This window comes from Amblyraja radiata, chromosome 5, assembly GCF_010909765.2.
Source record: "Amblyraja radiata isolate CabotCenter1 chromosome 5, sAmbRad1.1.pri, whole genome shotgun sequence".
Classification (NCBI taxonomy): domain Eukaryota; kingdom Metazoa; phylum Chordata; class Chondrichthyes; order Rajiformes; family Rajidae; genus Amblyraja; species Amblyraja radiata.
Genome location: NC_045960.1, coordinates 7,394,898 through 7,410,808, shown reverse-complemented (window position 1 = coordinate 7,410,808; position 15,911 = coordinate 7,394,898). Strand labels below are relative to the sequence as shown.

The window sequence follows — 15,911 nt, the reverse complement described above, 5'->3', positions numbered from 1 at the left end:
CAGGTCTGGCTTCAGACCGCTGCGAGTGAAAACGTGTCCGACATAGGTGACCTCTGGAACGCGGAACTTGCACTTCTTGGGGTTGAACTTTAGGTTAATCTCACGTGCCCTGTCCAGAATCTGCTTGAGATTGTGGTCGTGCTCCACTATGTCTTTGCCATACACCAGGATGTCATCTACAATGATGGCACATGGGAAGCCTGTGAACAACTGTTCCATGGTTCTCTGAAAAACTTTGCTAGCCAAATTTATACCAAATGGCATTCAGAGAAATTTGAACCTGCCAAATGGTGTGCCAAATGTGGTGAGGTTCGAGGACAAGTTATCTAGAGGTATCTGCCAGAACGAGCTTTTTGCGTCTAGCATGGAAATCACTGTTGCGCGACCGAATTAGGCCACAACGTCTTCAGCAGTTCTCATCGGATAATGTGGGCGCTTGATGGCAGTGTTTAGGTCTCTTGGATTAATGCACACCCGGAGCTCGTCTTTGTCTTTCTTTTGCGTGACAACCATGGTGGAGACCCAGTCTGTGGGGTCACTGACCTCAGCCAGCAGACCCATGGAAACCATATTTCTAAGTTCAGTCTCGATTCTGTCACGCGTGCATGTGGCATACGCTGGGGACCACGGACAGCTGGGTCAACGGTGGGGTCAACGGCGATTTTATAAGTCACAGGAAGCTTGTCGTCGAAGAGGTCAGGGTAGTTTCGAATCGGGTCCTCAGATATAAGTAACTTGTGAACGGAGTGATCGAAAGAGACCAGCCCAAGGTCCTGGCATGCATGGATGCCCAGTAATGTCACAGAGTCCGATCTTAGGATATAAAAAGTCAGATTTCTTGTGATATTTTCCAATACACTTTTAAAGCTAGTTCTTCCAAGAGGTTGGAGGACCTCCCTCCCATAAGCATGTAAGGTAGAGCTGTCTCTAGTCAAGGTCTCATTATATCTTATCTTGTTGTAGAACCTTCAGGGACATTACATTCACGCGCGCCCCGGTATCCAATTTGGCCTTCACAGGCTTGTTGTTAATTTGCATGGACACAGAGGGATCCAAAAGCTTACCAGCTGTGTGGAGGAGGGTGTGAACAGTAGACTCTTCATATGAGCTAATTGGATCGTCCTCGTGGGCAGCTTCAAGCTGGTCCTGGGAGTCTGAAAATGTTTGGTCTTGTTGCAGCAGGTGCAGATTAGACGCCGAGCTAGAATTGCGGTTCCCATGGGACCTGCAGCAAACGGCGAAATGGTTCAGCTTCTTGCAGATGGTAGCCTCCCATTTAAGGTCCCTGGACATGATGAATCCAAGGAACTTAAATGACACCACAGAAGTGACTGTGGTGTTGTTTCTGATGAGTGAGGGGAGAGGAGGGGGAGCTCTCCTAAAGTCTCCAATCAATTCCACTGTCTTAAGAGCACTGAGCTTGAGGTTGTTGCAATGGCACCAGGACGCCAGCTGTGTCACTTCCTGTCTGTAGGCAGATTCCTCCCCATCCTGGATCAGTCCAATCAGGGTTGTGTCGTCTGCAAACTTGAGAAGCTTGACAGAGGTGTCTGTGGAGGTGCAGTCATTGGTGTAGAGAGAGTAGAGAAGAGGGGAGAGTACGCAGCCTTGCGGTGCTCCTATGCTGAGGGTCAGCGGGTCCAAGATGTGCTTTCCCAGCCTCACATGCTGCTTCCTGTCCGTCAGGAAGTTGCTGATCCACTGACAGAGGGGTTCAGGCACAGTCAACTGGAAGAGTTTGGAGTGTAGTAGCTCTGGCACAATGGTGTTGAATGCAGAGCTAAAATCAACAAAAAAAGTCCTGCATAGGTCCCCTGGCGGTCTAGGTGCTGCAGGATGAAGTGCAGGCCTAAGTTGACTGCATCTTCATGATTACAGAGGTCAGAACGACAGGCCCGTAATCATTAAGACCAGTAATCCTTGGCTTTTTGGGTACAGGAACAATTGTGGAGACTTTGAAGCAGGCAGTGACAGTACAGGTTTGCAGGGACTGGTTGAAAATGACTGTGTAGACTGGTGACAGTTGTTCAGCACAGAGCTTGAGAGTTGAGGGGGGGGGGGGGGGATGAACTGCAGCTGCTGGTTTGAATCGAACATAGACACAAAATGCTGGAATAAAACAGCGGGACAGGCAACATCACTGGAGAGAAGGAATGGGGGACGTTTCGGGTCTGAAGAAGGGTCTCGGCCCGAAACGTCATCCATTCCTTATCTCCAGAGATGCTGCCTGACCCGCTGAGTTACTGCAGCATGTCATCTATCCATGTTCTCCAGAGATGCTGCCTGACCCGCTGAGATAGTCCAGCACCTTGTGTTGCTGGACTATACCATCAGACAATACCATGCAAAATACAATCGTCAAACTCAAGTACGATAGATAAAGCAAAGGGAAAGATAGAGAGTGCAGAACATCGAACCTGGGTCTCTGGTGTTGTAAGGCAGCAACTCTACCACTGTTCCACCCCAATCTCTTGTCCATAGAATCTTCATGCTTTGATCCAACCTTTGAATTGTCTCTTAATTGTAGAATCCCTACTTCTGTTCCTTACACCGGTTTCCAATGTAAAACACAGAGTGTCTTTCATTCTCTGTGTCTTTTGTTCTCATCCAGCATCTGCAGTTCCTTATGTCTACCAGTTCTCAAAGGGAAAGCTCTCAAGATAATCACAGTATATATCTTGCCCTGCAAATGAAGATAGACATAAAATGCTTGAATGACTCGGAGGGTCAGCATCCCTGCAGAAAATGGGCAGATGACGTTTTGGGTCAGGGCCCTTCTCCAGACCCAGACTTTGCCTTGTAACTGACCAGCTGACAACAGTGTAAATATGCCTGCTGATCACAGTGCCTTCAGTTGACAAGGAGGTGACTCGTATATTGCTGGTGACTGCCCGGGTTGGCGGGACTGTCATATGTTGCTAGAATGGAGTGGCTGGGCTTGTATACACTGGAATTTAGAAGGATAAGAGGGGATCTTATTGAAACATATAAGATTATTAAGGGATTGGACCAGTTAGAGGCAGGAAACATGCTCCCGATGTCGGGGGAGTCCAGAACCAGGGGCCACAGTTTTAAGAATAAGGGATAGGCCATTTAGAGGTGAGGAAAAACGTTTTCTCCCAGGGTTGTGAATTTGTGGAATTCTCTGCCACAGAAGGCAGTGGAGGTAAATTCTCCGGATGCTTTCAAGAGAGAGTTAGATAGAGCTCTTAAAGATAGCGGAGTCAAGGGATATGGGGAGAAGGCAGGAACGGGTTACTGATTGTGGATGATCAGCCATGATCACAGCTGGCTTGAAGGGCCAAATGGCCTACTCCTGCACCTATTGTCTATTGTCTTTGTAGGTTGACAGTAAATTACATTCAATGCACCTGACTGCATCTCTGTGCTGTTTGTTTTCAATGCATGGGTGGTCCTCTACCAGGACTCTTCTACTCCACTGTCACCATTACCTCTGAGGCAAATCAAGACTACATGTCAGGAATTACCTCCTCAATGGACCTGCACAGGCGTATTATGTCCTTTATCAGATGCCATCTAAAATCGAGACATGCTGAGGCCAGTTATCAGGCAACTGAACCATCCTACCACAACCACAGTTGTCCAGAACTACTATCTACCTCATTGGAGACCCTCGGACTATCTTTGACCGGATTTTACTAGACTTTATCTTACACTGAACATTATTCACGTTATTCCCTTATCACTGAATGGCTCGATTGTAACCATGTATTGTCTTTCTGCTCACTGGTTAGCATGCAACGAAAGCTTTTCATTGTACCTCGGTACACGTGGCAATAAACGGAACTAAACTAAACTAAAGTGGGAGAGTCTAGGACTAGAGGTCATGGCCTCAGAATTAAAGGAGGTTCTTTTAGGAAGGAGACGAGGAGACATTTCTTTAGTCAGTGGGTGGTGAATCTGTGGAATTCTTTGCCACAGAAGGCTGTGGAGGCCAAGTCAGTGGATGTTCTTAAGGCAGAGATAGATGGAATTTTGATTAGTACAGGTGTCAGAGGTAATGGGGAAAAGGCAGGAGAATGGGGTTAGGAGGGAGAGATAGATCAGCCATGGTTGAATGGCGGAATAGACTTTATTGGTCCGAATGACCTAATTCTACTCCTATCCCTTATGACCTTATGATAAACTAAAGATGACTTCCTTAAACAGCCACAGCAGGGTCTTCACATCAAGTCAAGTCTTCTGACCTCAAGCACAGACATGGCCTTCTGTCTGTCCACCAAAAAGGTAGCGTCTACTTCACTCCGCCTTATTAAGGGATATGCCCCATTTCCATCTCTGTGAGCTTGCTTTTCATCTCACCTTAGGGTAATTTTCTGAGAGTAAACTGCTCTGAGAGTGATTTTCTGAGAGTAAACTTGGATCGCCCTTTGGAGCTCCGGAGCGTTGGGCCTGCTGCTCCAACATCGAGGAGCTCCCAGAGCGGGCGACGCTGACTACAACATTGCGGAGTCCTGGGGCTCTTTGTCGAGGGCCGCCAGCGTGAATCTCCGCCCGGCGCGGTCTGGAGGCGTCGGGAGCTGCGGACTCTGGTAGGAAGCGGCCGATTCGGAGGTCCAGGCCGCTGAGGTTGGCCTCCAGTCCCGACGTTGGAGTTCCAACATCCCGGCGAGCGGGCCTGAGTGGCGGTATGCCCGTAGCGGCGACTGCGGAGGGCTCCTGAGGCCCCGACCACGGGTGAACATCAAGGATGACTGACTTTGGTGCCTTCCTTCACAGTGGGAAACTTTAGATTCTGCTGTGTGGGGATGTTTTATGTTGAACTCTATCGTGTGTTGTGTTCTTTATTTTATTGTATGGCTGTATGGTGATCACATTTCACTGTGCAAACTGGCACATGTGACAAATAAATGTATCTTGTATCTTGTAAGGATTGCATGTTGCAGCTTTTAGCTGGTGCCTTTAGATAGACACAAAATGCTGGAGTAACTCAGCGGGACAAGCAATGACCCTGTCGTCGACAACTGAAAACAATTGAAGACAATTCAGTCGCCGGTACCTGTCACCGGTTGACGTAGGTTGACGTAGGTAGTCGCCAATGGAATTCACCAAAGTCAGCACCCGGCGACAACCAACGTCACCTGGCGACAACCTACGTCAGCACCTACGACAGAAAAAGACAAGCTACGTCAAGCCCACAGTCACCGAAAAGTTTCGAACATTTCATAATCCAGCAGCAACAAGAAAAACGTTACGACTCTTTTGCCGACCTGAGGAGACTACTCACGACCATACAGGCGTTAACCTGCGACCATGTGGCGACAGTCTAGTCGCCGAAAACATTGACTAAGTGGGACAAGGGCTTTACATTAAGGATCTGCTGTTCTTCAGCACTTCCATTCATTGCGTATATCCGTGTCTTATTAGTCTTCCTGAAAAGCTTCACCTCATATTTTTCAGGATTAAGCTCCGTCTGACATTGGTTTTCCTTTCTTGCCATCTCATCAATATCATTCGAGTTACGACTGGGCTTTTTACTATCTTAACTAATGGTGCATCCTGCATTGACATCTAGATTACTCATGTATGTAGCACACTGTAAGTGCCCCAGTTTGCTGCTTGCTCTATGCCACTGTTCATCGGTTTCCAATTGTGCAAGTAACCCTTGATCATCTTTCTTTGTTTCCAAACATGAAGCTGCTTTCGGATCTTGCTGTTTGAAATAGTGCCATCTGAAGGTGACCCCATTCAAAAAGTGGTCCAGGCCTGACAGTGGGGCAGCCTAGATCAGAACATCATAGGGCATAGGAGCAGAATTAGGCCATTTTGCCCATTGGGGCAGCACAAAGGCGCAGCGGTAGAGTTTCTCCCTCACAGCACCAGAGACGCGGGTTTGATCCAGACTGTGGGTGACGTCTGTATGGAGTTTGTACGTTCTCCCCGTGACCTGCGTGGGTTTTCTCCGGGTGCTCCGATTTCCTCCCACACTCCAAAGACGTACAGGTTTGTAGGTTAATTGGCTTGATAAAACTGTAAATTATCACTAGTGTGTGTAGAATAGTGTTAGTGTACGGGCCTCGCTGACCGGCGCTGACTCGGTGGGCCGAAGGGCCTGTTTCCACACTGTATCTCTGAACTTAAAAAAACCCTAAACTATGTCTGCTCTGCCAGTCATTGATCTCTTCTTCCCTCTCAAGCCCATTCTCCTGTTTCCATGCTGTATCTCTAAACTAAAAGAAACTAAACTCAATTAACTCTGCTCTGCCAGTCATTCAAGGCTGATCTATTTTTCCTTCTCTACCCTAGGCTCCTGCCTTCTCCCCGGAACCATTGTACCTTTACTAATCAAGAATCTCTGCTTTTAAAATACCCAATAACTTGGCCTCCATGGAATTCCACAGATTCATCACACTCTAGCAAAGAAATTCCTCCTCGTATCCATTCTAAAAGTTTGTAGATTTTTTCGGCGCATGTCGTAGAAGTAAGTTCATTTTTGTTTGGAGATACATCTTGAGAGATAAGATCATAATTGATAGGAGTACAATTAGGCTATTCGGCCCATCAAGTCTACGCCGCTATTCAATCGTGGCTGATCTATCTCTCCCTCCTAACCCCATTCTCCTGCCTTCTCCCCATAATCTCTGATAAATTGCATCAGGCTTTGGGGGAGTTCTACAAATAATGCCACAGATCTCGAGCATGCAGTAGGATCTTCATAATAATATTGCATTGTTTGCGGCATTTCCTTGTTTCTTCATTGAAACGCCGACCAATATGTTGTTCAGGTCTTCTGAGTGCGACTATGTGGGTGATGGTGTGGATCAAGAAGGCAATGCAGTGACGCGATATGTATTTCTGTCTAATTCAGTCAATCATTTCACGATACTTTATTGTCACATGTACCTGGGTACAGTGAAAGGCTTTATTTTGTGTACATCCCGGTAAATCATACAGTAGACCTCAGCTAGGCATTGCACAAGTGTCACCACGTTTTTGTGCTGACAAAGTTATAAAAGATCACCAAATTTTCCTAGTAATTTACTGTACCCCCCCCCCCCCCCCCAACGGATCCCCCTTCATTCTTGTCCCCCCCCAGCCCACTGTTCGTCGGGTCCCCCCTTTGTTCTCGGCAGCCCATATCTCTATATGAGGGAAATAAGTTGGTAACCTACCAAAAAAAGAGTGCAATTTCGTTCATTATCACGTACACCGTGGTACAGTGGAAAGCTTATTTGCGGGAGGAATTCATTTTGGTCAGGCAGCACTTGTGGAGGGATGTGGACAGTTGACATTGCGGATGGAAACCCTTCATTTCAGCAGGTGGGGGAGGGAAGGAGAGAGATGGCAACAAAGACTAGGAGATGATAAATGCCGAACAAAAGGCTAGAGAAACCAAGAACTACAGATGCTGGTTCGTACACAAAAGGACACAAAGTGCCGGAGTATCTCAACGGGTCAGACAGCATCTCTGGAGAAAATGCATTGGTGACGTTTCGGGTGGAGGCCCTTCAGATTCTGGAATCTGATAGGAACGGAGAGTGAAGAATGGGACGGAATGAGGGTGTTGCTTGAAAGGGAGGGGGGAGTGAGCAGCTGGATATTGGGGGGAGGGAGGGAATCGACTGGGTGAAGTGTTGCGTAGGGCAGGTAAAAGAAACAGGATGATAGAGGGCTCTGGGACATGAGGTGTGAGAGATGAGAGTGTGAGAGAGGGCCAGGTAAATGGGAGGAGAGAGAGAAAGGGACAAAGTGGTTGTGGATTACCTGAAATAAGAGAATTCAATGTTGGATTACTCATGGAACAGCACCTCATCATCTCTAGTAGTTGAACTGCCCAAGGAACAGCACCTCGATGGATCGAATGCCCTAATTCTCTTCTTATATCTTATCTTCTGCCCGTTTATACCATGATTAATCATATTTGCTGACATTTGGATGTTACTCTTTAATGAATATGTTACTAATGAATTAATATGAGCCATGCCCTAATTCGATCTACTGTTGGATTTTTATTTGTTTCTAGTAAATTTCACTGCTGAATGAAATTAGTTTAATCCTATTCATGTGCTTTGTAGACATAGGTTAAAAACTTAAAAATTAACTATTACGTCCCTGTGTCATGAGATGATTGGTTATGGAAGTAGAAAGATGTTGCTTTGGAAAGATAGGATATTATCTGAGTGTGAAGCTGGCATGGAGTGTATTGTGTAAGAAAAAACTGCAGATGCTGGTTTACATCGAAGGTAGACACAAAATGCTGGAGTAACTCAGCGGGTGAGGCAGCATCTCTGGAGAGAAGGAATGGACGACGTTTCGGGTCGAGACTCTTCTCCAGACTGATGTCAGGGGAGTGGGCGGGACAAAGATAGAATGTATTCGTAGACAGAAAGACTAGTGGGAGAACTGGGATGGGGATGGAGAGGGAAAGCAAGGGCTATCTGAGGTTAGAGAAGTCAATGTTCATACCGCTGGGGTGTAAACTACCCAAGCGAAATATGAGTTGCTGTTCCTCCAATTTGCGCTGGGCCTCACTCTGATAATGGAGGAGGCCCAGGACAGAAAGGTCAGATTGGGAATGGGAGGGGGAGTTGAAGTGTTGAGTCACCGGGAGATCAGGTAGGTTAAGACGGACTGAGCGGAGGTGTTCAGTGAAATGATCGCCGAGCCTGCGCTTGGTCTCGCCGATGTCGAGGTTGACACCTGAAACAGCAGATATAGTAGATGAGGTTGGAGGTGGTGCAAGTGAACCTCTGCCTCACCTGGAAAGACTGTTTGGGTCCTTGGATAGAGTTGAGGTGGAAGGTAAAGGGACAGGTGTTGCATCTCCTGCGGTTGCAGGGTGGTTTGGATGGGAAGGGACGAGTTGACCAGGGATTTTCGGAAGGAAAGGAGTGGAGCTGGGACGATGTGGCCAGTAGTGCGATCCTGTTGGAGTGGCGAAAATGTTGGAGGATTATATGCTGTATGCGACGGCTGATGGGGTGGAAGGTGAGGACAAGGGGGACTCTGTCTTTGTTACGAATGGGGGGAGGGGGAGCAAGAGCGGAGCTGTTGGATATCGAGGAGAGCCTCATCTTTAATGGAAGACCCAGGTTCGATCCTGACTATGGGCGCTGTCTTTTCGGAGATTGTACATTCTCCCTGTGATCACGTAGGTTTTCTCTGGGTGCTCCGGTTCCCTCCCACATTCCAGCGACCTATAGGTTTGTAGGTTAATTGGCTTCAGTAAAATTGTAAATTGTCCCCAGTGTGTGCATGATCGTGCTAGTGTACTGGGTGATCGGTGGATGGCGCGGACTCGGTGGGCCGAAGGACCTGTTTCTGTGCTGTATATGTCTCTAAAGTCAGACAGCATGGTTCAATCTGCTCCCGTCTCATTAGACAATGCATATTGAATGATAACAGTAGTCGGTCACTGTGATGAATGCAAAACCTGCTTGAAGAAGCTTGCTTGGTGGATGCAGCAAGAAGAGAAGTGGGGATATTCCTCGAGGCAGAGCAACATATCATTTGCCATCAAAGTCACAGATGCCTTGGAAACCATGGTCTGATCTGAGAAGCTACGAAAACCCCCCATTTCAGTTGAATCTGCTGTTGTGATTTTGCTCGAGTTCAAAAATTAAATGGCTTTCAAGATTCAAGATTCAAGAGAGTTTATTGTCATGTGTCTCTGATAGGACAATGAAATTCTTGCTTTGCTTCAGCACAACAGAACATAGTAGGCATTGATTACAAAACAGATCAATGTGTCCATATACCATTATATAAATATATGCACACATGAATAAATAAACTGATGAAGTGCAAATAACAGATAATGTGCTATTAATGTTCAGAGTTTTGTCCGAGCCAAGTTTAATAGCCTAATGGCTGTGGGGAAGTAGCTATTCCTGAACTTGGTTGTTGCAGTCTTCAGGCTCCTGTACCTTCTACCTGAAGGTAGCGGGGAAATGAGTGTGTGGCCAGGATGGGTCCTTGATGATACTGCCAGCCTTTTTGAGGCAGTGACTGCGATGGATCCCTTCGATGGAAGGGAGGTCAGAGCCGATGATGGACTGGGCAGTGTTTACTACTTTTTGTAGTCTTTTCCGCTCCTGGGCGCTCAAGTTGCCGAACCAAGCCACGATGTAACCGGTCAGCATGCTCTCTACTGTGCACCTGTAGAAGCTTTCGTATTATGGCTGTGTTACAAATGAGTGTGATCATCTAATTACATGGCTATGTTAATATAATGTGCTTTTGTTTTCAGATATCTTTGAACAAGCATTGGTTGTTCCAATTTCAGATCCCCGGGTTTGATTCTGACCTCGGGGAGCTGTCTGTGTGGAGTTTTCACGTTCTCCCTGTGACCGCCTGCGTTTCCTTCGGGTGCCTCGGTTTCCCCCCACATCCCATCGACGTGTGGGTTTGTAGGTTGATTTATCTTCTGTATAGAGTGGTCACGGTGGCTATGCGGTAGAGTTGCTGCCTTACAGCGAATGCAGCGCCGGAGACCCAGGTCCAATCCCGACAATGGGTGCTGTCTGTACGGTGTTTGTACGTTCTCCCTGTGACCTGCGTAGGTTTTCACCGAGATCTGAACGTGTCCAAGATATCCTGAAATGGGAGAGAGAGAAGCCTGAGGTTGTGGTACATACAGGTACCAATGACATAGGTAGAAAAGGAGAAGAGGCCCTGAAAGGAGAATTTAGGGAGTTAGGAAGAGAGTTAAGGAGAAGGACTGCAAAAGTAATAATCTCAGGATTACTGCCTGTGCCACGCGACAGTGAGAGTAGGAATGGAGTGAGGTGGAGGATAAATGCGTGGCTGAGGGACTGGTGCAGAGGGCAGGGATTCAAGTTTTTGGATCATTGGGACCTCTTTTGGGGAAGGTGTGACCTGTACAAAAAGGACGGGTTGCACTTGAACCCGAGGGGGACCAATATCCTGGCGGGGAGATTTGCAAAGGCTACTGGGGAGACTTTAAACTAGAACTGTTGGGGGGAGGGACTCAAATAGAGAACGCTAGTAGACAGTGTGTGAGGCAGGAGGCAGAGAAGGGAAGCACTCAGACCCAACATGTAGGGGAGAAAGAAGAAAAAGATAATAAACAGAGAATAAGAGGTGGTGGGTTTCTTAAATGTGTATATTTTAATGCTAGGAGCATTGTAAGAAAGGTGGATGAGCTTAGAGCCTGGATAGACACCTGGAAGTATGATGTTGTGGCGATTAGTGAAACATGGTTGCAGAATGGCTGTGATTGGAAACTAAATATTCCAGGATTTCGTTGCTTCAGGTGTGATAGAATTGGAGGGGCAAGAGGTGGAGGTGTTGCATTGCTTGTCAGGGAAGATATTACAGCAGTGCTTTGGCAGGATAGATTAGAGGGCTCGCCTATGGAGGCTATTTGGGTGGAACTAAGGAATGGGAAAGGTGTAGCAACACTTATAGGGGTGTATTATAGACCGCCAAATCGGGATCGAGAATTGTAGGGATATAGCAGATATTAGTGGTAAGCACAAGGTAGTGATTGTGGGAGATTTCAACTTTCCACATATAGACTGGGAAACACATTCTGTAAATGGGCTGGATGGTTTGGAGTTTGTAAAATGTGTGCAGGATAGTTTTTTGCAGCAATACATAGAGGTACCTACTAGAGAAGGGGTAGTGCTGGACCTCCTGTTAGGAAATGAGACAGGTCAGTTTGCGGAGGCATGTGTTGGGGAGCACTTCGGGTCCAATGATCACAATACCATTAGTTTCAATATAATTATGGAATAGGTCAGAACTGGACCTAGGGTTGAGATTTTTGATTGGAGAAAGGCTAACTTTGAGGAGATGCGAAATGATTTAAAAGGAGTGAATTGGGACATTTTGTTTTATGGGAAGGATGTAGAAGGGAAATGGAGGACATTTAAAGGTGACATTTTAAGAGTACAGAATCTTTATGTCCCTGTTCGGTTGAAAGGAAAGAGTAATAATTGGAAAGAGCCATGGTTTTCAAGGGAAATTGGACACTTGGTTCGGAAAAAGAGAGAGATCTACAATAATTATAGGCAGCATGGAGTAAATGAGGTGCTTGAGGAGTATAAAGAATGTAAAGAGAATCTTAAGAAAGAAATTAGAAAAGCTAAAAGAAGATATGAGGTTGCTTTGGCAACTAAGGTGAAAGTAAATCCAAAAGGTTTCTACAGCTATATTAATAGCAATAGCTGTAATTGTTATATGGTTATATGTTATATGGTTATATGGTTATAAAAGGATAACAAAGGATAAAATTGGTCTATTAGAGAGTCAGAGTGGACAGCTATCTGCAGAGCCAAAGGAGATGGGGGAGATATTGAACAATTTATTTTCTTCGGTATTCACCAAGGAGAAGGATATTGAATTATGTGAGGTAAGGGAAACAAGTAGAGTAGCTATGGAAACTATGAGGATCAAAGAAGAGGAAGTACTGACACTTTTGAAAAATATAAAAGTGGATAAGTCTCCAGGTCCTGACAGGATATTCCCAAGGACATTGAGGGAAATTAGTGTAGAAATAGCAGGGGCTATGACAGAAATATTTCAAATGTCATTAGAAATGCGAATGGTGCCGGAGGATTGGCGTACTGCGCATGTTATTCCATTGTTTAAAAAGGGTTCTAGGAGTAAACCTAGCAATTATAGACCTGTTAGTTTGACGTCAGTGGTGGGCAAATTAATGGAAAGGATACTTAGAGATAATATATATCATCATCTGGATAAACAGGGTCTGATTAGGAACAGTCAACATGGATTTGTGCCTGGAAGATCATGTTTGACTAATCTTCTTGAATTTTTTGAAGAGGTTACTAGGGAAATTGATGAGGGTAAAGCGGTGGATGTTGTCTATATGGACTTCAGTAAGGCCTTTGACAAGGTTCCACATGGAAGGTTAGTTAAGAAGGTTCAATTGATGGGTATTAATAGTGGAGTAGCAAGATGGATTCAACAGTGGCTGAATGGGAGATACCAGAGACTAATGGTGGATAACTGTTTGTCAGGTTGGAGGCCAGTGACTAGTGGGGTGCCTCAGGGATCTGTGTTGGGTCCACTGTTGTTAGTCATATACATCAATGATCTGGATGATGGTGTGGTAAATTGGATTAGTAAGTATGCAGTTGATACTAAGATAGGTGGTGTTGTGGATAATGAAGTAGATTTTCAAAGTCTACAGAGAGATTTAGGCCATTTGGAAGAGTGGGCTGAAAGATAGCAGATGGAGTTTAATGCTGATAAGTGTGAGGTGCGACATCTTGGCAGGACAAATCAAAATAGGACGTACATGGTAAATGGTAGCGAATTGAGGAATGCAGTTGAACAGAGGGATCTAGTAATAACTGTGCATAGTTCCCTGAAGGTGGAATCTCATGTAGATAGGGTGGTAAAGAAAGCTTTTGGTGTGCTGGCCTTTATAAATCAGAGCATTGAGTATAGAAGTTGGGATGTAATGTTAAAATTGTACAAGGCATTGGTGAGGCCAATTCTGGAGTATGGTGTACAATTTTGGTCGCCAAAATTTACTAGAGTGTTGCCTGGGTTTCAACAATTAAGTTACAGAGAAAGGTTGAATGAGTTAGGTCTTTATTCTCTGGAGCGCAGAAGGTTAAGGGGGAACTTGATAGAGGTCTTTAAAATGATGAGCGGGATAGACAGAGTTGATGTGGACAAGCTTTTCCCTTTGAGAATAGGGAAGATTCAAACAAGAGGACATGACTTCAGAATTAAGGGACAGAAGTTTAGGGGTAACATGAGGGGGAACTTCTTTACTCAGAGAGTGGTAGCGGTGTGGAATGAGCTTCCAGTGGAAGTGATGGAGGCAGGTTCGTTGGTATAATTTAAAAATAAATTGGATAGGCATATGGATGAGAAGGGAATGGAGGGTTATGGTATGAGTGCAGGCAGGTGGGACTAAGGGAAATTAATTGTTCGGCACGGACTTGTAGGGCCGAGATGGCCTGTTTCCGTGCTGTAATTGTTATATGGTTATATGGTTATATGGTTATAAATTATAGGAAAGATGTCAACAAAATAGAGAGAGTACAGAGGAGATTTACCAGAATGTTGCCTGGGTTTCAGCACCTAAGTTACAGAGAAAGGTTGAACAAGTTAGGTCTTTATTCTTTGGAGCACAGAAGGTTAAGGCGGGACTTGATAGAGGTCTTTAAAATGATGAGAGGGATAGACAGAGTTGACGTGGATAAGCTTTTTCCCTTGAGATTAGGGAAGATTCAAACAAGAGGACATGATTTGAGAATTAAGGGACAAACGTTTAGGGGTAACATGAGGGGGAACTTCTTTACTCAGAGAGTGGTAGCTGTGTGGAATGAGCTTCCAGTGGAAGTGGTGGAGGCAGGTTCGATTTTATCATTTAAAAATAAATTGGATAGGTATATGGACGGGAAAGGAATGGAGGGTTATGGTCTGAGTGCAGGTAGATGGGACTAGGTGAGAGTCAGTGTTCGGCACGGACTAGAAGGGCAGAGATGGCCTGTTTCCGTGCTGTAATTGTTATATGGTTATATTGTTATCTTCTTTTTCCTCCCACACTCCAAAGGCATACAGGTATGTAGGTTAATTGACTTGGTAAATATAAAAATTGTCCCTGGTGGGTGTAGGATGGTGTTAATGTGCGGGGATTGCTGGTCGGCGTGGACCCGGTGGGCCGAAGGGCCTGTTTCCGTGCTGTATCTCTAAACTAAATTACCCTAGAAAGACCTGGGTTCAACAAAGGAAGTGGTCATTCCGGGCAGTATCGGCATTTATTGTCCATCTCTAATTCACCAAGAACTGAACTGAGTCAAGAACATTGCTGGGTCTGAATTCGTGTAAAAGCCGGACTGTTATAATGGCAGGTAGACAGAAGTGCTGGAGAAACTTAGCGGGTGCGGCAGCATCTATGGAGCGAAGGAAATAGGCAACGTTTCGGGCTAAAACCCTTCTTCAGACTGATGCAGGGTGGGGGGGAGGGGGGAAGAAGACATAATGGCAGGATTTCTTTCCCGATTTCTTACCCGACATTACTCAAATGAGGTGGCTTTTAAATGACAATCTCTAGTTCCATTACCGATACTGGCTTTTGCTTAAATTTGAAATTTATTTAAATACTGCTACAGTGGGATTCAAATATATCTCGAGATAAAGGTCCAGAACCCTGATAGTCCAGTAATTTAATCACTCTGCCATTTTCCTTGAAGTTTATTAGCCATCTACTTTGGTTCTTATGAATTTTCAATGGTTTCACGGTAACCTTTACTGATAATAGCTTTTTATTCATAGCTTATTTAATTAGTTCAATTTAAATTCCCCAGCTGCTATGATCGTCTTCAAATCAATAGCCCAGGAAACTGATTGACAGTCCAGTGACTTATACTGTTGGATCCGTCAATTAAATGAGAATTTTATTTCAGTCTCTAATCATTTTTTATGCCTTAACGTTTATTGTTATAAAGGAAAGTAAACAGCTCAGCGCCCTGACTTTCAGATCTTTGCACTGATGTCAGATTTCAGAAAATTAATTTTGTTGAGATTAGTGCTCAACATTTAAAAGATAATATATCCCATCCTTTATCCCTGAAATCCCATATAAAATCCATACCATGGATAGCTAAAATGGAGAGAGTGCAATTGTAGTTCAGCTAAAAGAAGGTCATTTGTTCTGATCTGAATCTTCAATAGGCTTTCAGTAGCATAATTCAGAAGTGGTTAAGTAGGTCTTTCAAAGGCTGACAGGACAAGGTCCACCATTAACATTTTGATTACCAGCCACAGAACACCAACATCTTCAATGCCAATGACAGAACATCAAAATTTAAATAGCATTTGAACTGGTGCATGGACCAAATGCGGGCAGGTGGGACTAGTGTAGCTGGGACATGTTTGCCGGTGTGGGCGAGTTGGGCCGAATGGTCTGTTTCCACACTGTATCATTCTATGACTCGACGAAAGGT

General features: G+C 45.2%; 1 protein-coding gene across 2 annotated transcripts in view; it reads left to right on the top strand.

Annotated features, from left to right (window-relative positions):
• The window catches only part of LOC116972961 (solute carrier family 4 member 1 adaptor protein), a 222,838-nt gene that overhangs the window by 4,125 nt on the left and 202,802 nt on the right, over positions 1 to 15,911 (top strand). The window contains exon 2 of one of the 2 annotated variants that reach the window (XM_033020561.1): positions 7,674 to 7,679. The exons of the other annotated variant lie outside the window; for it this stretch is intronic. Coding sequence (XP_032876452.1) covers positions 7,674 to 7,679 — 6 coding nt within the window. The remainder of the gene's footprint in view (positions 1 to 7,673; positions 7,680 to 15,911) is intronic. 2 annotated transcript variants of the gene reach the window in all.